At 49.3% G+C, this 24,263-nt stretch overlaps 2 protein-coding genes across 11 annotated transcripts in view; both read left to right on the forward strand.

Moving 5' to 3' along the window:
* The window catches only part of LOC306645223 (stimulated by retinoic acid gene 6 protein-like), a 43,306-nt gene extending 42,760 nt beyond the window's left edge, over positions 1-546 (forward strand). For all 4 annotated transcript variants that reach the window (XM_079112698.1, XM_079112699.1, XM_079112701.1 and 1 more), the window contains one exon: positions 162-546. In XM_079112698.1, the coding sequence (XP_078968824.1) occupies positions 162-310 (149 nt within the window). In that variant the 3' untranslated portion in view covers positions 311-546. The remainder of the gene's footprint in view (positions 1-161) is intronic.
* Positions 547-5,356: 4,810 nt separating this feature from the next.
* CCDC180 (coiled-coil domain containing 180) overlaps positions 5,357-24,263 on the forward strand; it is a 64,732-nt gene continuing 45,825 nt past the window's right edge. For 2 of the 7 annotated variants that reach the window (XM_079113502.1, XM_079113503.1), the window contains exons 1-13: positions 5,357-5,418; positions 5,955-6,064; positions 7,273-7,463; positions 12,384-12,472; positions 13,815-13,924; positions 14,911-15,039; positions 15,114-15,224; positions 15,349-15,444; positions 17,243-17,406; positions 18,105-18,224; positions 20,962-21,041; positions 22,035-22,123; positions 22,817-22,939. In XM_079113502.1, coding sequence (XP_078969628.1) covers positions 5,996-6,064; positions 7,273-7,463; positions 12,384-12,472; positions 13,815-13,924; positions 14,911-15,039; positions 15,114-15,224; positions 15,349-15,444; positions 17,243-17,406; positions 18,105-18,224; positions 20,962-21,041; positions 22,035-22,123; positions 22,817-22,939 — 1,371 coding nt within the window. In that variant the 5' untranslated portion in view covers positions 5,357-5,418; positions 5,955-5,995. Of the gene's footprint in view, positions 5,419-5,954; positions 6,065-7,272; positions 7,464-12,383; positions 12,473-12,503; positions 12,647-13,814; positions 13,925-14,910; positions 15,040-15,113; positions 15,225-15,348; positions 15,445-17,242; positions 17,407-18,104; positions 18,225-20,961; positions 21,042-22,034; positions 22,124-22,816; positions 22,940-24,263 lie in introns of those variants that run through there. The other 5 variants (XM_079113504.1, XM_079113505.1, XM_079113508.1 and 2 more) reach the window with 5 other exon arrangements.

Genomic DNA, 24,263 nt, shown 5'->3' on the forward strand with positions numbered 1-24,263 from the left:
GTGACAACTTACCTCCCTCGAGTCCACCCATGTCCCAAACCAGCTCCCCTACCATACCTCACACGCCCAAGGCAGCTCTTCCAAAACCCTTTGAGAACCAGGGCAAACTTCTAACCAAGTACCTCCCATGTGCTGGTCCATCTGCTCTGATTCTATCCTAGGTCCCCGCATCTCAGCTAGGTCCAGAACGAGGTGGTTCCTGCTGCAGACCCTGATCAACAACCCCAGACTCGTCATGCTCAGAAAATCAAAATCAGGGCATGGTTCCTGGGAATTACCCAGATTCTGCCTGACATGCTCAGAGAGCTGATGCTGGCCATCAACATCTGCTCCAAGGCCAGATCAGGCCATCTTCTCCTGAGAGAAGGCTCAGTCTAACCAGCAGCTGTTCCCTGGGATGGGAGAGGATGGTACAGGCACTGTCCACACAGATGGCAGACAGCATTGACCACTTGTGGGATGGCCACCTGGGTTGAGAGTCAAAGTCTCAGAACTATTTTTCTCTTTTAGCAAAAAAAAAAAAAAAAGATAAAAAACTAAAGAAAAGTTTGTTGAGCAAACTTTATCCACTGATACTTCTACAATCTGTTATTGATAGGCAGCCTTGGGAAGTTACCTGTTAAGAAGCACAAAGTTTGACTCCAAGGCAGAACTTTGTCACTGAAGAAGGTGGTAAAATGTTTACATCAGAAACTCTGTTTTTCTAGAACAGAGTGTGGTCCTTGATCCAGTGGGGTCCTCATTGCTTTCTTCTTTCCAGGCTCTAGGGTGGTGGGAGAGAAGGAAACCCATGGTCCCAGCCCCTAAGCTGGGAAGATGAGCAGGCACACTGCCCCATGGCTGCTGGGTTGAGGAGTAGATCAGAGCTGACCTGGGCCTGGCTCACAGAGAAGATGCTCAGACTCTCTCTGACAAGGGTGGGATCACCTAGGAAAACTACCTGTCTGATGAAGCAGAGGCAGGCGAGGCAGGCATTCCAGGCAGGGGACAATAAGCAGACCAGCCCCAGCGTTTTTGATGAGGATGAACCCTGAAGCATGTGAGGGTGTGGGGTGCCATGGCTGGTTAGGACCACTCCAACGACACACAAATGCCAGTTGGGAGACCTGGGCATTTGTTCTTGTGCAGAGCCCAGTATGTACCCAAATTTTTAATGCTCAAGCATAAAGTCTGGGATGGCCCAAGACCTGTGTAAAGTTTGATCAACCGTTCAAGGTCTCTCATGAGCCTGGGAAAGTGCCATGAGGCCCCCACCAACATTGTAGAGGAAAATCCCCATCCACCTCATGAGTCCCAGAGTGATTGTAATTTGGTTATCATTATTAAGTACTTGATATAAACTCAGTCTTATGGCTAGGTATGTTTGCCAGAGTTATCTCTTTTAGCTTAATCTCCTCAACCAAGCTTTGCCATTCTGCATTTAGAAACAAAACTAGGACCCCCCCCCACACACACACATATGACCCTTGGAAGCTGTTTGACACTGGTCAAATTACTTTGCCTTTCTCCATTCACTTTTCTCATCTATAAAAAGAAATCCCCTAAGGTAATAACACTCCAAATTATTTTGAGGATAAGTTGAGTTAATAAATATACACACTCTGAAGTTAGTCTCTGTCTTATCCTAAACTCTTTAAAACAAAAGACTTGGCTTGACATTGGATGTTGCTATGACTTGAATATGGGTAATGTCTCCCAAAGGTTCACGTGTTAAAGCCTTGGTCTCTAGGGTGGCACCTTTGGTGGAAACTTTAGGAGGTGAGGCCTAGTGGGTAGTCCTTAGGTCATCTGGGGTGTGCCTTCCAAGGGGACTGTGGGACCTGGGTCTCTTCTCTCTGTTTCTTGGCTGATGGAGTGAGCGGTTTTGCTTTACCATTTGCTCCTACCATGTTGTTCATTAGAGGCCCAAGGCAATGGGTCACTTGATTGTGAACTGGAACCTCTATAACCATGAGCCAAAATAAACCTCTGCTGTTTATAAGTTAATTATTTCAGATATTTTGTTGTAATAACAGGAAGCTGACTTAAACAGATGTCATTTCACAGAAAGACAACCACATGGCTAACAAGTTTAAGGAAAGGTGCTTCACATTGTAACTTGTCAGTAAAACACAAGTTAAAACCGTACTGTTATACCACCACGTAATGGCTAACAATGAAAACTGGTGACACTATCAAGTGTTGATGGGGATTCAGAGCCACAGGAACTCTCATGCACTGTGGTTTGTGAAAACTGTTACAAGCACTTACAAAATTATTTAATGGTTTCTCCTAAAGATATACATGTACAGACTCTATGACCCAACAATTCCAATGTTAAGTATATAACCAAGAGAAATGCCGACATACGTTCACCACGCAAAAGAAAGATCAGAGCAGCATTACAGATATATTCCCAAGTTGAAAAAAACCAATGTGATTCAATCCTAGAAAGGATAAACAAAATGGACTATGTTTTTAAATAATGGAATACTATACAGAAATAAACATATTTAAAAATGTATGGAACTCACAAACATAATGAAAGAAGTGCAACATAAAAGAGTCTAATCTGTGTGATTCCGTTTAAATAAACATTTTTAAAAAGAAAAACCACCTTGTGTTAAAATATTTGATGACCTTGAGAAAGACAGGGCAGTGACTGGAGAGGGTCCATAAGAGGGCTGCTGGAGGGTTGGTAATGTTCTATTTCTGTGGCTCCTGGTTCCTTTCAGATAATCAATTGAGGTGTAACATCCAAGTTCTGTGCTTTTAGGTATGTTTGTTGTGTTTGATATGTGCAGGTTCCATCAGTTGGACAAAGAAATTTTTTTTTTTTTCTGGTTAGTCACAAAGCCAAGTGGCACAATGGTTAGTTCAAGACTTTTGAATTGCAGGGTCTAGATTTATATCTCGAATCTAACCTTTTCAGAAATCTCAGTCAGGTTACTAATGTGAGCATCTGTTTCTTCATCTGTGAGATAGGTTAATTATGGTACCCCCTCAGTTATTTGGTGTTGCTCCCTGTCGGGCAACAAGGTCCGATGTACCTCCTCAGGGCCTGCCTGAGGAGAATATGGGGCCAAGCAGGATGATGAGCGACAAAGGAAACACACCAGAGTCGGGAGGTCTGTCAGCCCACGAGGCACAGCAGGAATCTAGTTTATTGAAGAAGTCACACAGCTTTTATGTAGGGTGGGGGCTAGGCGGGAACCAATCAGCTTAAAGGTCAGCAAGGCATGGGGGGTTCACGCAGGTGAGAGTCCCATAGGACTTTATGGCAAGCACAAGCTGATCATGTTAACCAATCCCTGATGGTGGTCCGATTTATCATCATTAACTATTGAAACAGCCTTTGAGGCCTTGATCTTGCTCACTCGCCACCAGGGAGTAAGGAGTCTGCCTGAGTTAGTTAACATGTCATTAGTCCCAACAATTTGGGGAAATTCAGTCTTCTCAATAAATATTAGCTCTTGGAGTCCCTGTTGTTCTTCCTTCTATGCATTATGGAAAAGATGGGCAAGGAAAGAGAAGGAGGGACTACAACTCAAGAGACATTTTAAAAAATTATTTTATTATTTTATTTAATCATTAATTGATCCATAATAATTATACAATTTGTGGGATACAGTGTGATATTTTGATATTTATATACAACGTGTAGTGATTAGCATATCTATCACCTCAAACATCTATTATTACTTTATATTGGGAACATTCTCTCCTAGCTATTTTGAAATATGCAGTCATGCTTAACAATAATCACCCTATGCATGACATAGAACACTAGAATATATTTCTCCTGCCTAACTACAGTTTTGTACCCCAATCACCTGCAAAAGATATTTCTCAAATGAAGAATGAGAGAGAAAAAAAATCAGAGATGATGCTGAGGTGCAAGAGAGTCCAGAGCTCATGCCAATCTTCCATTCTCTGTCTTCGGCTTCTGGTCCATGGGAGGAGACTAACCAGGTGATCTCTAACTGGTTAGTCTTTCTGACTAGGACATTGTGGAGTTGGGAAGGAAATAGACATGCTGTCCAAAGGCCAAGCACAAGCCGGAATTGGTGGTGTACGCCTGTAACCCTAGTGACTCAGGAGTCTGAGGTAGAAGGATCATAAGTTCAAGGCCAGCCCTGGCAACTTAGCAAACCTGTCTCAAAATCAATAAAAAATTAAAATGGCTAGAGCTGTAGCTCAGTGGTATAGCATCCTTTCAATCCCCAGAATTGCAGAAAACAAAAAATAAAAATGAAATAAAACAAAAAGCCACATACAAATTTCCACATTTGACCCAAACGCAAAAACAAAGGCCCAGAAACTTGGGAATAAAGTGTGCTACATTCTTAATGGTGGGATTATGGGTTATTTTTGTTTCGTTTTGTTTTCCCCATTTTCTGCATAAGTGTGTTGTCGAATCAGAACAAAACACTATGCATCATATATCCATGCCTATATATTTAAACTCAAGAAATTTTGTTTAAAAAGGAATAAAGAAAATCCAAAATTGTAGATGTACCAGGAACCAGAACCTAGAATGTGTCTGAGTGTGTTTCTGATGTATAAGGTTAAAGCCACGTACCTCCTTGGACAGGAAGAAGAGAGATTGCAAATGATTTGTGGAAGCTTTCTATTTTATATTGTGCTTTTCATCCTTTCCCTCAATCACGGACACTTTTTTCTTTTTCAGCTAAAATGAATTCAATATTTATTACAATATTTCACCTTGCTAAAATCCCAGACCAAAGAATGAAAATAAAAGTGTTTTCTACCCACTGTTTCTTAATTTCTAATGCTGAACTAGGCAGAACAATCTGCTCTAGGAAGTTGGCATAGGGAATATTTATTAGCAATCTGTACAGGGATCCCTGCCAAGGGAGGGATTCTCTAAGAAGGGGCTGGGTATCCCATAGACAGCATATGGGAAACCTTTGACTACCCTTTGGTCCCAACCCCAAACATTTTCAGTTCTGGCCAGGCAAGTTTGAGCCCTGAATTCTGAGCCCTGTTTTGTTTGTTTTGTTTTGTTTTGTTTGTTTTGTTTTTAAATGGAGACAGATGGTCTCTTTCAGAGGCTTTCAGATTTCCTTCCTGCAAAGCCTATTTTCAACCAACGCAAGGAAGAAAGGATGGATTTTCTTGACCATGATGACTCAGTGCTACCTCTCAGATGTCCTACTAGCTGTCAGGACATTTGATATGCTGCTCAGCATATGCCACAGCTCTGGGTTATTCTCTTGTACAGAAGAGAGACTGGGTCCAAAGAAGCAGTTGGTTAAGTTTCACTACACCACTTCGGGCGCTCGGGTTGCTAAAGGCAACCTTCTCCACGCGAAAGGAAGCGAGCTGACCCCGCCCCTCCGCGTTGCCTTGGAGACCACGGGTGTCCGGCTGCAGTTGCGACAGGACTCGCCCAGGCGAACCTGGTGCTTTCTGCAGGTGGGGACGCGGCCAGCCCGGGCGCAGGGCCTCTCTCCAATCCGGGCTCAGGGGGACGTTCAGGGGCTTCTCGGGCCGCTTGGGGGTCTGGAAAGGGGAGCGGGAGGAGCCGGCTAGGTCTTCTGGGCACACAGTAGGTACCTAACTAGTGTGGCCAGAATCGGGCCTTTACGTCGCAGTCTTCGTGTCTCCTGGAGGCTGGGGTAGGGTCCTGGACCCAAGGACTCCTGGCATTGGGGTTCCAACCCCAGCAGATACCTTGGCTCATTGACTTTTCCCAGAGAATCTCCTTAGCGAGAAGCGCAAAGTCCCCATCGGACTGGCGCCTTGCGCGGCTGGGAGAGCCGGTTGGAGAGTCTGGGCTCACCCGAGGTGTGTTTCATTGTTGTTCCTTGCCCTGTCTCCTCTCTGTTTTGTTTAACATTAAAATCCTGAGCCGCCCCGAGGCTCGAGGTACGTCACGACCTGCACTTGGGGCGGGCGTGGGTTCCAAACCTCGGGTGGGAGTTGACACCAAGCGCACCACGCATTTCCAGGGCGACAGCTTCCGGGCAGGGACGTCCAGCCAGCAGCCACCATGTCGTCAGTGGGGAAGGTGACGCAGGTGCAGAGCGGCAAAGTCTACCACCAGATCTTCCAGGCCGAGGTAGGGCCCGCGCTCCGTCCCTCTTCACACTCTGTTCCCCCAAACTTCCCTCTGCTCCTCTCCAAATTTCCCTTCCTTTAAGGGCATTCCTGCTTGGGAATCTAATGAAATAGGGCTTTAAAACTGAATTTTAAAAATAATTCTTATTGATTCTGAAAATGTATGAATGGAAAATATTCTTGAAAATTGGGAAAGTTAAATAATAAAAATTTAAATTTAAATGAATCAGAAATAGCCTGAATTAACTCTTCAGTACTCTGGGTCCTTTTCTCATGCATCAAAGTGTTTTATTTAGAGATCGGGTTTCATTCTGTATGAGTGTTTTGATGCCTGCTTTCTCCTCAACAGTAGCTCACAGATCTGTTCCCCATATCCGCCGCATTCCTGAACCTCAGTGGTTCCTAGCAGTTGCCCACTCTCTGAAACCTCCCATATAGTGATGAAGTCAAGGTCTCCGAATGATCGCACCAGCTGTCCAAATTACCCTGTCCTCTCTAATGAACTGATCAGACCAAGCAAGACCTTAGGAGAAACCCATGGACTTCCAACCCTTCCTTTGAAATTATTTAAATGGTATTGTCATGCCTAATTTGAGCTGTAAATGATGCTCTCTGTCGAACTTTTGGAAGTTATGGGTGTATAAAGAAACCATTGCTCCCTGTAAGCAGCACGCCATTCTTAACATGTGGCATGCTCCCTCCCACCTTTCTATTCATTTTAAGACTTGAAATCATACTGTATAATTCAGTTCTAATTTAAATGTATGCTCTTAATTGCTATGTTTAACTATAATCTCATAAGCATTTTCTCATGTGACCAAAAACTCCTTTTTAAGTCTAGATCTTTAATAAACACCTAATGAATACTCCATCAAAGAGACGTACCATAATTACTTAACCAATCCCCTACTATTGGACAGTTTTGTTTTTCCAGCTTCTTATGAGGATTAAGAAAAGGCTGAGATGTGCATCCTGTGCCTTATTTTAATTTCTTGAGACATGCCTTCCCTGGGGTGGCTAGGGGACCGTTAAGGGGGAGGAGAGCCCTCCTGCACAGGGTATGCATGGGTCCCAGGCCTCCCTGGAAAGGCCTTCCCGGTGGCAGTTCCCAGGTGTCCTTCTAAGCTAGGCACAGTCAACCTGATGGTGCTCAGGTGTCTGCAGCTCTGACTGACTGCCTCCCTCATCTGTGGACTTCCACGGATTCAGGTGCAGCTGGTCCAGTCCCTGGCAGCCACCAGAAAGCGGTCTGCGGAGCGTTCTGTGACCCCAAAGAATGGCGGGATACCCATGATGAAAAAGGTGGAGATTCCCGAAGGGGAGATGATGTCTCCTCGGCAGCGGAAGTGGGCGCACAGCCTTCCCAATGACTGGGTTACAGAAAACCCTGTTCTCTACAAGTAAGTCCTGCCATCCAGACCACACCCCCACACGCTGGTCTACCCCATCTCCAAAGACACAAGTGAATGCTAGGTAGGAAGGAAGTCTCAAGGGCCTGCCCGGAAACAGGGAGATATTAACACCTATTTGGAAGGATTGGTTCTTTCTCTCTTCCCCCAGTAATGGTTGAGAGCCTAGGTCCAGGTGTTAGGGAGGGGGATCCCACTTCATGGAACTGGAGGCCACTACAGAAACAAATAGGTACACCCCTATAAGGTGGGAAGGCCCTGCCTCAGGACAGGCGCAGGAAAGCTCTCTGAGGAGGAGCCTCAGTTGAGACCAGAGGGTGAGGCAGGGGAAGGATAGGGGCAAGGCTCTGAGATGGAGGGTCTTGACTCATTCTAGGAAGCAAAAGATGAGTGGAGCTGGAGAGAGGGCAGAGATGAGGCTGAGAGAGGCCTGAGAGGCCTCAGTCAATGTGTTGGATTTTACTGTAGTGAGCACATCCAAGGTCCCTTGGGCAGCTCTATGCAGCATGTGTGTGTGGGGGGGGGGCCTACAAGAAAGAGGCAGGGAGACCAGAGAGGAGGCCCTCACAGTTGTCCTTGTAACTTTGGGGATGGCTGGGAGAGGGAGAATAGGGGTGGATTTCAGGTGTCTTTGGAGACAGAACCCATGAGACCTACTGATGGCCACAGGAGGCTCCTGAAAAATCTGTCTCTGGCTTGAATGTTAGGTGTACAGCGGAGGCACTGTAACCCGAGACGAGGGCGGTGGGTGTGAGGCAGGGGGATCCAGCATTCCTTGTGAACTTCCAAGTTCTGGTTAAACTTGAGATTCCTAAACACGTCATTTCTGTTCACTAAGCTTAGGCCCCTCCACTAAGGAAAAGAGGAAAGGAGGACTCCATTTTTCTCCTGGCTTCTTGGGAGAAGGCAGCAGGAGTCTTCTCAGGCGTGCCATCAGCCATAAACACCTTCCCTGGCCTGGAACTCAGGCTGGAAAGTCCAATCTCCTCTCCTCTCAGGAGGGCCATGTGGCACCTAGCTGTGACCCCAGCTCCCACATGAGTCCTGAGCTTCCTCTTAGCTGACCTCATCTAGGACCAGGGGTCTCCTGATATCTCCCTCTGTTCCTTCAGTCTGGTCTCCTCTACCTGCCGTCCTCTCTCTCACCCACTGTAAGTCAAGGACAGACCCAATATGGGTACAGGTCTCTGCCCTGACCTGGCCTTTGAATTTTCCCAGAGGAACCACCTCTGAGGCCTCTGAGCCTCAGCAAGCTTAACTACCTACAGATGGACAAATCCACTGGTCACCTGGGATGACCACACACGAGTCCTGAGCTTCCTCTTAGCTGACCTCATCTAGGACCAGGGGCCTCCTGATAGCTCCTCCTGTTTCTTCAGGATCCTTTCTCCCCAGGGTTCAGCCTCGGGCCACCTATCATCCCTAAATCCAGGTATGACATCAGTCAGGAGCTCTTGGCACCTGCAGGGTAGTTTCAGAAAGGTGCTTCTCCCGGGGGTGCTGGCTTGTGCTGTGCTGGCTTCCTGGGACAGACAGGTGAGCCCAGCTCTGTCCTGGACACAGAATCAGAGCACAGATCCCTGTAGATATGTTTGTAACCTGTCGAAATGACTAGGGCCACTAACTCCATATCCCAGAATCTCCAAGGGCCCGCTCGTTCCGTGTCCCTGAGAAACGTTTCCCTCCCTCCCTCCTTCCCTCCGTTGTCCACATCTTCTCCTGCCTTCACTTTCTTTCCAACCAGCCTGGTCCAATGGCCAGCTTGCCAGCTCACCTTCCCAATCCCCTTCTTCCCACCCATCAAAGCTCCCACCCTCCTTCCTGAGCCAGAGCAGCAGGAAAAACATCACCCAGTCTGTGGGGAGGGCTGCTTCCAGATACAGCAGCCCAGCTCACCTGGACCCTTGAGCCAGTCCAGAGACTCTGAGCAGCTCTCCACTCCTCCAGGTCCTCTTTCCATGCCACACCCTCCCACTGTGCCCCTTTTACCACGGAAGAGAGGCCACGGGCAGGTCTTTCCTCCTGGGCTGCCCCAGCTACCTCCCAGAGCTGGAGAACAGACAGGGGCAGCCTGGCTTCCTGCCATTGTCCTCTCCAGCTTTCTCCCACTCCCGCCGCCATCAGCCCCACAGTCTTTCACTGACCCTGGCCTTTTCCTGGCACACAAGTCTCTTCTTTCTTGAAAGGGGAGCCTGTCTCAGCCCCTGCCGCCCTCCTGCCTCACCCTGTCCCTGCCTCCCCACCCTTCCCTGGAGGCCAAGTGTCTGGGTGGAGCCTCTGCCTTCCCAGAGATCCACAGCCCAGGGCCTACCCCAGCCACTCTTGCTGAGGTCACCTGGGCATTTCTGTCAACTCTTCTGGGTGGACCTTTGGCAGCCACTCTCTCCTCAGCAATCCCTGGTCCCTGGGCTTCCACGCACCTCCCTGGTTGCTCCCACTCTTCTTTCTCTGCCCTGCTTTGTGAGTCGGCGCTCTCAGCCTGTCCTGACCATCAGGGTGAGCTCCTCCAGATACTCTTCAGGGCTCGCCAAGGCCTGACTCGGATGAACTGATAAGTGACAGAGCGGGATGTCCCATCTTCCTCAAACCTCAGGGCAGGTGCTTGAAAATTGGGCCAGAGAAGGCCAGTCCACCTGGTTGCTCATTCACCCTGGCAGGGCCCCTGGGTGGGCGGACACCAACCAGGGTAGGGGGTAAACCACTAGTGAAAACCAAGCCAGAAGCCAGAGTTGGCAGCGACTCTCATTGTCCTGCGGCCCCTGTGAGGTGCTTTGGGTCACGGATATTTGGACTGAAAAAGACTCTGCAGGACTGACTGGGCCCCCATCAGCTGCAGCCCAGGCCAGACCAATGAGAAGATGGCAGGAAAATACCGAACAGGCGGAGGCCCCCAGGGGTGGCAGGGGTCACTGAGGACTTCGGGATTTCTGTGGTGCCTGCCCTGTAGATGGTACACTCAGGGATTTTTTTTATTCCAAAGCTAATGTCACAGGGGAATGAGGGAAGGAATGATAGTGGAGTGAAACAGACATTATTACCTCATGTTACAGGTTCGACCGCAGGACTGATGTGATCCGGTAATACGCATCATCAGAAAAATGAGAGATCACACTATTCATGTATGATCTATTAAAAAGCATAAATGCATTCTACTGTCATGTACAACAATTAGAACAAATTTAAAAAAAGAAAAATTAGTAGAATGAAAACATTTTCCCCCTTATCTCCTCCCTTTTCTGAAGCTGTGGGCCGTCCATGGAGCTGGGCGCAGTCCTTGCTTAGCCGTGCTAGGGGCCAAAGTGTTAAAGGAAAACAGAAAACCACAAAGAAGTGGAGAACTAATTTGCCCTCAAATCGCCTTCAGTCTCTCTCCCATTTCCCTAATGGTGAGGGTTTCTTGGGCCTGCAGCCACGCAGGAACTGCACATTTGTCTGGGTTTGCCTTCCCTGGATCCACAGAGCTTAGATTACAAGCTTGAAGCTTCACAGCAAGGGAATTCCTTATCCTAAACCTCACCCCTAATCTCACCAGCACTCTTGTTCTCACTCTTCTCTTCCTACTCACGACTAATCAAACCTAGGCTTTTCCTCTGTTATTTTTTTTAATTAAAATCTTTTTTATTTTTACAGACTGCATTTTGATTCATTGTACACAAATGGGGTACAACTTTTCATTTCTATGGTTGTACACAATGTAGATTCACACCATTCATGTAATCATACATATACACAGGGTAATATTGTTTCATTCTACTATCTTTCTGTCCCCCACCTCCTCCCACCCCATTTTCCTGTCCACCATACAAAGTTCCTTCATTCTTTTCTTCCCCCCGCGACCTCCCACCTTGTTATATATTGTCATGCTCTCATCAGAGAAAACATTCAGCCTTTGGTTTTTGGGCTTAGCCTATTTCACTTAGCATATTTTCTAACTTCATCCATTTACCAGCAAATGCCATAATTTTATTCTTCTTTATGGCTGAGTAATATTCTATTGTATATATATACCACAGTTTCTTTATCATTCATCCATTGAAGGGCATCTAGGTTGGTTCCACAATCTAACTATTGTGAATTGAGCTGCTGTGAACATTGATGTGGCTGCATCACTGTAGTATGCTGATTTTAAGTCCTTTGGGTATAAACCAAGGAGTGGGATAGCTGGGTCAAATGGTGGGTCCATTTCAAGTTTTCTGAGGAATCTGCATACTGCTTTCCAGAGTAGCTGCACCAATTTGCAACTCCACACCAACACTTATTATTGCTTGTGTTCTTGGTAATAGCCATTCTAATTAGAGTTGGATGAAATCTTAGGGTGTTATTTAAAAATTAGTCAATACATAAATGTAGGAAAGTGGAAAAAAAAAAAAAACTAATATCACATCCACTCTTATTCTCCAGCAGAGACAGTTTATCCTGGGATCCCAGCTCTCTCCCGACAGGCCCAAGCCCGTGGGCCATAATGTCGCAAGTGTCAGTTCTAGAATGCCAGCTCTGCTTCACAGGAGCTGCTCTGTCCTCTAGGTCCCCTTCCCCTTCCTGGGAAGGATCACTCCAGCTGGCCCATAGAGTGGGCTGCTGAAGGAGGGAATGAAGATGCACGTCGGGAGGTTTATCCGGCCACCCACACCCCTTCTGATCTCAGTTTTCCCATGTGGAAAATGGCTCAGGCCCACCACCCACCCTTGTACCACCAGAGCTGAAGTAGGCTCTGGGTAGAGACCCAGCTCCCATCTAGAGCCTGACAATGTCCGCTGGCAAAAGATACTTGGCACTTCTGGAGGCACTCTGGAATTAGGGTGGCGTGGGCCATTGTCACTGCCTGGGCTCGTCTGGGGACTCCCCCACGTGCCAGAGCTGTCCTGGGTGGGATCTGGCAGGGCCTACTCCTCTCCTCTGCTTGTCTCTCAGGGAAAAGGAAATAGCCAGGAAGGAAAAAGTGCAAGAGAGCGAGGGAGCCATGGCTGCCCGGGAGGTGCAGGGCCTCGCGGACACCATCGGTGAGTCCCTGTCTGCCTGGGAAGGGGAAGCCCGTGGGAGCCCCTCTGAGGAAGGCCCAGTGATGGCACTGTGGTTCTCTGCTCAGCACCCGGAGGACATTCCCTGGGCATCTCCGCTGAGAGTTCTCTCCGGCTCCCGTGGGTGCTTGCTGCGGAAACTCTGGGCTAAAGGAGGTCATATGCTCTGCTCTGATTTCACAGTAGTGTGTCCCAAGCCACATTTTTCCCCCTTCTTACTACATTGTTTTAATTTGACTTTATCCCAATATAGAAGCCCTCTGTTTTCTGTGATTAAAAAAGTAACTGATGCTCACTGTAGCAAAAAAAAAGGAGGTAGATACAGCAAAGAGTAAAACTGCCCTTCCACAAGAGCACCCCTCTCCACCCAAGAGCCTTCCATCGGCTTAGCCCAGGCAGCTCCCACCTTCCCAGGTAGATGCAGGGCAGAGGGCAGCATGGGGTGAGAGTGCAGGCCCCGCCCAGAGGGCCCAGGTCCAGATTCCTGCTCAGCCATCAGTTTTGTTCTTTAACCCCAATGCCTGAGTTTCCTGGCTTGCAAAATGAGCCTGACAATAGGACCTACCTCTTGGCCTCACCCTGAGGAGCAACGGAGTTAGATCAATGCCTGCCATGTAGTTGTGCTCTGTATGTGTCGGGTATTTGCACAGATGATCCCTGATTTACTTATAATGTTTCAATGTCCATCATAAGCAAAAGCACATCCATACAACCATTCTGTTTTCCATTTTTAGATTTCAATAAATTGAGATATTCAACATTTTATCATAGGAAGGCTTTGTGTTAGATGATTTTGCTCAACAGTAGGCTGAGACTAATGTTCTGAGCACATTTAGGGTAGGCCAGGTTAAGTTGTGATGTTCAGTATACTAGGCATATTAAATGCATTATTGATCTGGAATATTTTAACGTCTGATACATTTCTCAGGATATAACCCCACAGAATTTTTTAAAAAAATCTGTATATGTATTTGTGCCTTTAAAACTTAAAAAAAAAAAAAATGGTATCTTACTATTTGGGAACTTTTCCCCACTATTTATTTATTTATTTATCTATCTATCTGGTGGTATGGAGATCAAATCCAGGGATTCATGCATGCTAGGCAGGCACTGTACCACTGAGCTACCCCGCAGCCCCCAGTATGCCTGAGACCTTGTTCCCTGTCGCATCCATGGATCCCGTTCATCTTCTTTCTGCTTAGGCCTCTGCTGCACTGCTGGCCTGGCTCCGGGTGCACCTTCTGAACCCAAGCCTGGTAATGCAAGTGCTCCCCTCTGCCTGTGGCTCTGAGGCAGTCTCCTCACCTCTGCTGTCGCTCTGCAGTTTCCAGGGAAACCAGCACCATCATCCTTCAAGGGCGAGAAGTGCAGAAAAGGAAGAACTATGAGAACGCTCTGGCCAACTTCCAGGAGGAGATTGCACAAATCACCACAGTGAGACCCCCTTCTATTCTGTTCTGTTCTCTAGGCAGCTTTGACCTCCCTCCCCCTCCCCAGTTGGGAGGTCGTCAGTGGCTCAGCAGGCACAGAAGTAGATGGGCTCACAGAGCCATGCTGGAGTGACTTGCTAGGAGTGCCTGCTGTGAGCATAGCTGCCCTCAACTCTTGGAAAATCTCCATTGGTCAAGCACTGTTTTTACTCCCATTTTTCAGTGAAGCCCAGAAAGCTTGCCTTACATGGCACATAAGGGACCAAATTGGAACTGCACTCCAGGTCTGGCACCTGCCTTTGACCTCTCTGTTAGCTTAGACCTGCCATTGAGGGACCTGACTGCTTTGTTCCCATTGACAGCCCACCATGGCTGGCCCCTGATACACTTCCACTCTGGGCTCCAGACCACACCAGTGCCTGGAGAGTTCCCTAAATGAGCCCAGCCTTTGCCCTTTTGATTCCTCTCTGAGCCCTGTGTTTCCACTCACCCCTGTCTCCCTGAGTCTTCTCTGATTAATGCCACCATATCCTGAATAGTGACTGTCCACCAAGCACAAAGAACAGGCTCCCCAGGCCACCTTCTCAATACATCCCAACTAGATGCCCACTCTGCTTTCGCCCATGTGCTCCTGGGCTTTGACCAAGCAACCTCCCCGAGCCCCCACTTCCTTAGCTGAGTAAACCTGGCATTCTTTCATTGGTTCTTCTTCAGTTAATGTTTGTTGAGTGCCAGCCACGGGCCAGGCCTGATGTCAGCACCTACTTCCTCAGCTGTGATGGGACTGGGGGCCTAGCACTGGCAGAGCGCCTGGCGAACAGCGTGGTGCTGTAGTCCGGTGGGCACAAGTTAATTTTAACCCTCAACTCCTCAGGTCCAGGCAGTCTTGATCACTTTTGAGATGGGACTGTGCCTGGCACTTCCCCATTACAAGACGTGTCCCTGCATCCCTGGGGATGTTGATGCCATCACCCTCCTGGCCTGTTGCAGGAAATGGAACCTCCCATCTTAGAGACAGGGAGACTTTTTTTGAACAAGCTGTCCAAGTCAGAAGAAGACATCGACCATCTCTTCAAAACGGTGGAAAACGACAACGGCCTTGAGGACTACACCATGCAAGTAGGGGTCCCTTTGTAGCGGGGCCTCCCCTCCCCCACCCTGAAATTCCCAGCCTGACTCAGCTCCTTGTGCAGGCCCTGTTGGAACTATGGGATGTGGTGGCCCAGATGTTCCTGCTCCGGAAGCAGGAGATTAAGGTATTGGATGAAGAGCTGCTCTCCCTAGAGGCCTCCCGAGGTGATAAAGTAAGTTGGCAGCAGACGGGCTCCTTGGCGACACTCACTCACAGGGTTTCGTGGCCATCCTTCCCTTTTCTGTTGGTGCTCTAGGAAATGGGAGTCACTAACTGTGGCACCTTGTCCTCCCTAGCTGAAGAGCGTGTTGAAGAAATACGTGGAAATCATAGAGAAAACATCCTACCTCATGCAGCCCGATGTGCACAGGCTGATAGACAAAGAAGCCACCGTGAGTGGGTTTCCCAGGCGGGGATCAGCCTGTGGGGGAAGGAGCAGGACCCCAGGCTCCCCGGGCTCAGTGTCTCAGGAGTGGTGGGTTCTCACCTGTGGCATTTCCAAGGAGGGCTGTGTGGGAGGGGAACTGAGACTTGGCGGTTGTAGGCATTTTCATGGAAGTCTTTGTGAAGCACATGTTCTGTTTCCGTGCCATCTGGAAGCAGGCTCATGCCTAACGTGCATTATTTTGAGCTCTGAAGATTCTACCTGGCACTTTCTGGGCCAAGTTTGAGCTACTGTGTGCGGTGGAGTGGGGGCCACACTATTCGTCATCATCTTGGGCTGTCGTGGTCCCAGAGCTGTCTCCAGCCTCATGAGCAGCCCCAGCCTGCTGTCTGGTTTTTCTAGCTGTTGCATCGCGTCTTCCTCACCATCAGCAGTGTCTGTGGCTCGACCACGCCTACCGCTTCACTCTGGCCCCCGCCCCCAGTGGCCTCAGCTGCTGTCCCTGGCAGTGGAAAATAAGCAATTCAGGGTTGTTCTTGATGTCTCCAAAGTCAGAGTAAAGCCCAACCTCTGTTCTTCTGGCTGCCTAGAGGTGCATTTTGCTATCGTGGGTTTCCTAGTCCTGTGCAGAGAGCTGGGCTTGCCAGATAACAGCCTCCAGGCAGCACAGCATCCTGAAGAGAGCACATGTTCAGAATCACAGATGGGTCCAGCCTGGCTCCTGGCTCTGGTGCCTTGGACAAAGCACAGGCAGGGAGGGACTTCCCTCTCCACTGTCCATCATGGAAGCTCCTGAAATGTCTCAGGTCCTGTGCCTCAAAAAAATGGGCCCAATAGTACTTAATGCCAACACTTTGGGGGAGGGTGATGCAGGAGGGTTCAGTGATGGCAGCTTTCTTTGATAAGTGAGTGGCTCCTCAATTTTAGATACTCTAGGCACCAGGAGAGTTGGAGTCTGCAGAGTCCAGGTTATGCATCAGAGTTCTCCTTTCCTGTGCTTATTCTTCACTGTAACAGCCAGTGCCTGCTGCTCGCTCTGTGTGCATTTATTTCATTTAATTTCACAAAACCCCCAAGCTGCAAATAGCCTGAAGCCCACAGTATGACTGCAGTCCTGGAGGACAAGGAGGCGCTTGATGCCACCTGGCATCAAGCCTCAGCTCTACCATCGAACAGTGATGGCTTCTGCCCACTGAGCCTGGTAGAGCTCTCAGCTGCCTGGAAGGCTTTGGGACATGTGTGGAGGCATCTGGGACTCTACTTGTGCCTGGGAGGAATGGGGGAAGCTACTCTCATTTAAGGGCTAGGGATGCTAAAGGGCAGAAGAGTGCCATCTAGTGAAGGCTTGTCCCTCCTCCCACGCCAAGGCACCCAAGTGAGAGCCACCTGGAGGATCACTACAGAAGGTTCTCACTCCTGCCTCAGTGGGTCCCTGGCTGGAAACAGCCACACGTGGCTGGTTCTGATGGCAAGAGCACTCTGCTTCTGGAACAAATTTATAAACGGCAGTGGCCACTTACAGCCCACTAGAGTGCGCCCTCCTTCCACCTTTAACAAACTACCCTCTGCGTTCTTAAAGCTGGGTTAAAGTTCATGGTTAAGGCTTCAGGGAAGATCCCTGTCACCATCTATGGCTGCTTCCTCACATGCTGACACTTCAGTACTCCCCAGACCCGCCACTGCCCCACTCTGCCCTGACCTGCGCCTCCCGGTCTCCCCCAGCCTCCCTCGGCCCCTTTAACTGAGCCTTGCTATGACCTGAGATGGTTCCACCCCATCCTTACCTTGCCTGCCTGTGACCACAGGTCATGAACCATGCCCTGCTGGGCAACCAGAGGGCCATTGCCCAGCTGTCCCTGAACCTGATGGAGGCCACCTTGCAGCAGGAGCTCAATGGCCGCCACCGCTGGCAGTGCCTGGTGGACACCTGGAAGGCCCTCAAGAAGGAGGCCCTGATGCACAGCTTCAGGTTGGCGAGGCCAGCACTGCCCATGGCTGTTCCCCAGCCCACAGGGGCCCAGAGGCTCATTGGCATCTTCCTTTCCATTTTGTCATTACTTAGAAGTGCTTCTCATTTTTCTTTAAAAAGCTAGAAGTAAAGATATCAAGAAGAAACTTACCCTCCCCACGAGCCCCTCCCCACAGTGAGAAGCCCAGCTAATACTTTGGCATAGCTTCTTCCAGGAGTTTTTAGACCCATATAGCATACGCGGTTTTATATCTTAGTTTCTTCTTAATATTATTCCATGAGCATTCACTGAGCTCAGCACAGATTGTTGGAAAACATTCACCCAATTTCTGTAAATTTCCCTTTTCCTTATTATTCCTAACTTGGGATGCTGGGCTTGGGTCAGAGATGGGGAGGGACTTGCCCAAGGTCACAGAGCAGGTAGGCAGCAGTCAGGATTCCCACCAGACGTGAGCCTGCTGATCCTGTGCTGTTAGCTGCAGAACGTCCCTGGCATTGTCAGCGCTGTCCTCCCTGCCTGCCTTTCTCCCTCCTGCCACCTTCTTCTGCTTCTCTGCCCCAGAGGGGAGGCTGAGGTGGGCAGGGAAGGGCAGGGATGCCGGGCTCTGAGTGTTCTTGCCATGAGTCTCTTTCCCTCTCACCCCTGGCTTCTCCTCCACTTTCTCCTCTCCATGGTGCCAACCTGTCTGGTCCCCCAGAGAGTTCATATCCAGTGAGGATATCCAGTCTCCACCAGCCGTGAAGAAAGAGCTGGAGGAAATGCTGAAAACCCAGGAGGTCCTGCAGCAAAAGCGGCTGGCGCACCTCTGCACCATCTGGTAGAACCTGGAGGGAGGGGTCACTCGGGATGGCACCTTCAGGGATCCTGTGGGGAGACAGTGTGGTCCTCAGCCTGCCCCCTGCAGGTCCTCCAGAAGAGGCCATTTCCTGGTTCTCTGGTACTGGGCAGGCCATCTGGGCACATGAGCTGAGGTAGACTGGCCTGATGGTGAGGATGAGCACAGCCCATTTGCTGCAGAAAACAGCTTTGTGTGGCCATGCCAAAGAGCTTGGCAGGAGGCAGCGTCCAGGGTTGAGGCAGGAGCAGGACATGCAGGCCTGGTGAGCCAGGGTAATAGATTGGACCTTGACCTGAGGCAATTTGGAAAGCCTGGGTCGGAAGAGTTTCACACTGGAGGCTCCAGAAGCTGGTAAGGAGACCACTGCCATCAGACAGGGGACCCAGTAGAGGCTGTGGACACTCTCTTCAGATATAGGTCCACCAACTCTGATCCAATAATAAAGCTGTTCAGCAGGGTGCCCACTGAATGTTCTAGATCCTAGAAGCTCACTGCCCAGAGAGTCTGTAGCCTGCACTTTCTGCAGCAAGATGGAGCCTTGCAGTGTGGAGACTTTGATGTGGGGAGAAGGTTCCCCTGGTTCCTGTGCTCTTGGGCTATACCTCCTGCTCTGGTAGTCACGGACCACAAGTTCTTTTAGTCTGCTCACCATAGCTTCTAAGACCTCCTAGGATATAAATGACTTTAGAACCCCACTGGGCTTGAGCCAGAGGATCTCCTCCAGCCAGATGCCTCTGGCCCCACATGCAGATATATTTTGATCCAGGTAGAAAATCAGTAAGGTGGATACAAGTCCCAGAGCAAGCAAAATTGTTTGTGTTGTTTTCCATAACTCAACGTATTTCTGATTCTGAGCCCCAGTTCTTTAAGGGAGGGAAAACTTGGTTTGGGGTCCCATCCCTTGAATTCTGGAATCTCACGCAGTGCCAGGGCTAGTGTTGGGGTAACGGTCCTTGGCCACATGTCCACCCAGATGCTGCTGGGCCCCTTCCACTTCCAGACAGTTGGATACAGGGACCTCATGGAGATTTTGCTGAGGCGTAAGTCTTTGAGCTCTTCTCCACCAGGAAGCAGAATCCAGGCTGCCTCTGGTCTGCCTGCACTCCCCCTGCCCTTTCTATTGAGTGGAGAAGACTGCTGGCTCCCAGCATGTCCCTCATCGCCAAGGCTCACAGCCCCACCCCCAGCAGCTTCTCCTCTCCCCAGGGCTCTCCTAAGAATGGAGGCATTGGAAAACAAAATCCAGAGAGATTTCCAGGCTGCTTTCCCCTGGGCCCTGCCACACCCCTCTCACAGGCTTTATAGGGGACTGGCTGGCTACCTGTCAGGAGGGAAGAGATGGGGCCCAACACACAGAAAAAGAAGCATCCATGGACACTCCTGGTTGCACCTAAGGGGCACTGAGTAATGGCCATGTCTGCAGGTGGAACTGGGCCATTTGACCAGGCCTGCAAGAAGTGGGGGCAACTTTGCAAATCAGAGGCAGTGTGGGTGGTGGCAGGACCAAGTGGGTCCTTCACAGTGAGCATGCATAGCCAAGTGAGGTCAGGATGTGATTCAAGTGTCCAGAAGGATGAACGGTGAATGCCAGGTTTGAGCACACAGGCCTAAAGAAAGCGGCGATGCCCTCATCACAGAATGTCAGTGATTGTCAGCAGGGAGAGCTTGGTTTGTGGTCCACTGGTGTGAGGAGGACGTTGTGCAGATGACCCTCTGTGCTGCCCTACAAGAAGCTGTCCCAAGGAACTGCCTCATAGGGCAGCATGGGTAGTCCCAAACCTGTCCCAACCCACAGCTCCAGGCCCTTCCTCCAGAGCTCCTGAAGCCTGGGGTGGTGTGGGGGATCCTCACTGCCGCTCACACTGCCCTAGCTGAGATTCTCCAGGGCCTGTAGAGGGAGTAATACAAAGGCTCCAGGGAAACCCCATGAATTTTCTTGCCCCTGATAAAATACATGTACATATCATTTAAAAATAATCATTCAAAAAAATAAAATTTTTATTTTGGAGTCATGTTAGCTTTACAGAGAAGTTACAATGATAGCGCACAGAATTTCTAATCCTAACTCCCTCACCAAGTTTTCCCTAAAGTTGTCACTACTGCAAAGAGGGCAACCACAGGCCTCGCCTGACCTGTTTGCTGAACCATGCGTTGGCTAAAGCCAATCTCATAGCCAGGCCCAGAGTCCAGGGCTGGAGAAATAGGCTCCACCTCCTAAGGGGGAGGAGCTAACAACACCTTTTTTTTTCAATCTGCCACACTAGCTTTATGATTTCACGAGAGGATTCACAATATTTTAGATGGTTTCCTACTATTGGGTATGAAGTTTAAAAAAATCATCAACATATGTTTTTATAAGTACCAGTATTTAAGTGGTGCAAAACTTAATGCTTGATCTTAATGCATGAACCTTGTAGGTTTTTATGTTGGCAGCCCAGAGTAGATTCCTAGATGGAGGCTTCCTTGAAGGTCAAGTCATGTGAACAGTGCCCCCCCCCCCTCACCTGGGAAATTTCAGTTTTAGTTTCTTAGTAAGAAACTCATATTAACATTAAAAGACCTTTTTGCAAGTTATGGCTTTGGTACCAGGAAGTCCCCAGCAGGTCCCTTTGTCTCTTCAGAATTCAGTTGATAATATACCTGTTAAAGTCACTGCTCATTCTGGCAGAAAAACTTTTGTGCATTTGTGCGGACTTGTCATACCTTCCTTCCCCAGTGACCTCCTGCCCCCCAATTACAACATGGCTCAGCTGACTGACTGGCATTCTTCTCTCAATGCCCTGAACCAGAAACTCGGTGAGTGACATTTGTGGGAATTCTCAGATCTCTCCAGAACTCTCTTCAACTAGTAGCTTTGTTATAGCTCCATCAGTCGATCATTAATCTGAGAGGAAGCGGTGGCACCTCCATCCCAAGGAAGGAGGGAATGGGGCGTGTAGGGAAGAGTGCACTCTGAGGACCGGAAAGCCCCCTCTGCCCCTCCCAGGACCTGCGTGACTCACTGCCCCGCCCACGGCCTCGCTGCCCCACACTCTGACCCCTGACCCCTGATCCACACATGGAGACATCGAGATAGCTCCCATGACCACCTCTGAGAGCAGCTCCGGAGAGTGTGAGGGCTCGCATCAGAAACATGAGGTTAACGCCCAGCGCTGCTCTATCCCTACTGTGCGACCATCGCAAAGTCAGGGCTTCATGGTCCTCACCGTCCTCCCCTGTAAAGTGGGGATGTTAAGAGGAGTGATAACGGCCCTCCCTCCTGAGGCTGATAGCCAGTCATACTTGGGTTCCCGGCAGACCCAGAGGGTACTCAGTCATAAATGGGAATGTTCTAAAATGCTCTAGAACGAGGGTCACCACACTATAGCCCACAGGCCAGCTGCCAGTTTCTTAATAAGTTTCACTGGGACACAGCCATGTTCTTTTGTCCACCTACTGTCTCTGGTTGCTTTTGTGCTTTTTGTGAAACTTCATGACAGCAACACTTAAATTATGTACTCTCTAGTCCTTTATGGAAAAAGTTTGCCAAGCCTCCCTCTAGAAGTTCTGTGAAAAGTTGCCCATTTCCACAGCAACCCTGTGCTCCTTATGCGAGGTCTTGGAACTCTGTGAGGACAGAGATACCAGCCTCTGATCTGAATTGGGACCCCCTATCAATCTGCACCTAACTCCACTTTGCAGTGGAGGCCTTTGCTGCAGAGAGCTGCTTCCCTTTGCAAAGGGGACTCTTTTAGTTTCCCTCTTCCTCCTGGAAGGAGGACTGACTTATTTTGTTTTCTGCTCGTGGAGACAACTACCACATTGACTGCATGATGCGGATCCGCTTGTTGTATGAGAAGAGCTGGCAGGAGTGCCTGGCCTGTGTGCAGAACTGCAAGGTGGGCACCTCCTTCCGCAGACCTGGGCCTGAAGTCTTCCCTCCCCCACGCCCTTGATCTCGGCTTTTATTCCTTCCTCTCAGCCCCAGGTGTTCACTCAGAGCATTCTGGTGCAGATTCCTCTGCCTGAACTCCCCAGCTGTCCCTGCTGTCCCCCAGGTCTTAGCTCAGTGTCACTTCCTCCAGGAAGCCCATGTGAGTTGGAGTTGTGAGCTTTCTTTACCCTTGACTGTGTCCCTGGTAGCACAAGACCTGTTCATTATTGGAGGTTGCACCTTGGGGATTATTACAATGTCCCTTTCATAGACAGTGCTGCCCGGGCTGTCAAGTCCCACCTTTCTCCCGGCCATGCACACCTCATGACAAGGTAAGATTTTGAGTTCGCTCCCAAACCCCATCAGGACAGTGACTGGTTTTCTTGGGTAGGAGATATATTTTGCAAAAAATATCCCCTTCCTCCTTCCTTGGTAAGTTTAGGTGAAAACCCTACAAATGCCTAGTTATTTTGAACAGCACCCAAGCCCTGGGGACCCCACCTGCTGCTTTTGCACCTCTGGCCAGCTTTTCTCTGTCACCCATCAGAGGGAGCCCATGTCTGAACTGCAGTCCATGGGGCCCCTGGAGGATGCGTTTTATAGCTGGGGGTCTGCGGCCCTAAGCCAGGCTCACCTTGATCTCCCACCCTCGCTCTAGAAGCAGCTGCTGGACTGCGAGTCCTTCACCGAGGCAGAGGCGGAGAGCCTGGTGAACCCGACCTTCTTCCAGATGGTGGGAGATCTCCAGAGCAAGGTGGAGGAGAAGCTGGAGCTCTTGGATGTGCGTGCGTAGTAGGGACCCTCAAGGTGGGGTGTGTCACCATGGGCACTAGGTTGTAAGGAGTATAGAAATCTGGGGACTTCTAACTGTGTGTCCCTGCTATTACAGAAGTAATAGGCCGGAGGCCAGGCTCAGAGGTTCCAATAAACCAGGTCCTACCACTCGTTCCTAAAACGAGCAAAAGTGATACTGGTGAAAGCAGGAAAGGAACATTCATCAATATGGCCATATTGGGAAGGCAAAGTGAGATCAAGTGTCTCAGTTTTGTCTTCCAAGTGCTGATGTGAGCTTCAGGTTTAAAGAGAGAAAGAATTGAGGTGCAGGGGGTGAGAGATAATGCATAATTAAACAGTCATGGTCGGACGATGGTCCGATTGATCATTATCTCAGTTTTGTTCTGTAAGGTGGCCCTGGCGAGGTCCTTATCGCTTGAGGGGGCAGTCTCCATTTGCTGCTCAAGAGATTTGTTGATCAGACCTATGATCCTGGGAGAGAAAATTTGATTCCCATGAATGATTGCTCCTGCTAGGGGGCAGTCTCATGGTGGCGTGCTGTGCCTGCAAGGCTCCGGTGTTCCTGGAAGGTGTAGGGCAATGACAGGTTTCTAGGCACAAACAGGATGCCGTAAGTGTCCCTGCAAATATTGAAGGGGGATGAAATAGGTTAGGTAAGTTTAGGGCCGATAAACTTGTAGTACCAGTTTTAGATTAATACTCTGTAAGTGGCTAATATGTCTACATGTACGTGCAGAGCTGAGCAGGTCACAAAGTTTAAGTTAATAAAGGAGAGAGAACAAATGAAGGCAGAGAGGCCAAGCTTTCTCATGCTTTTAGTTACGCATTGGGCATCTGTGGACCTAAGAGTCACTGCTTTTAGCAAAGGCAGCCTCTCTTACGTCCCTATACATGCCACTCCCTTGCCCGCTTGTCTTTCTCTGAGCAGACCTCCACTGGCCACTCCAGAAATATCCCCTGACCCCTCCCAGCTGTCCCTGCCATGGGTGCTGCATAGACGCCAGGGAATGATCTCAGGCAGGAGTGCACCTGAGCCCTTGCTGATCCTGGGTACTGGGGACTGTGGAGGAGTAAGACGTTCCCAGTCTCAAGACAGTCTTGAGCTGAGGTTAGCACCTTTTTCTGTGAAGAACCAGATAGTGCCTGTCTTAGGCTTTGTGGGCCATCAGGTCTCCATCACAGCTTGTCAGCTCCATAGCCCTTCTGAATGAGCGTGACTGTGTGCTAATAACTTTATTGATGAACATTGGAATTTGAATTTCATATAATTTTCACATCATTTTTTTCATTTGTTTTGAACTTTTTCAACC

This window comes from Sciurus vulgaris (assembly GCF_902686455.1).
Source record: "Sciurus vulgaris genome assembly, chromosome: 15".
Taxonomy (NCBI): Eukaryota; Metazoa; Chordata; class Mammalia; order Rodentia; family Sciuridae; genus Sciurus; species Sciurus vulgaris.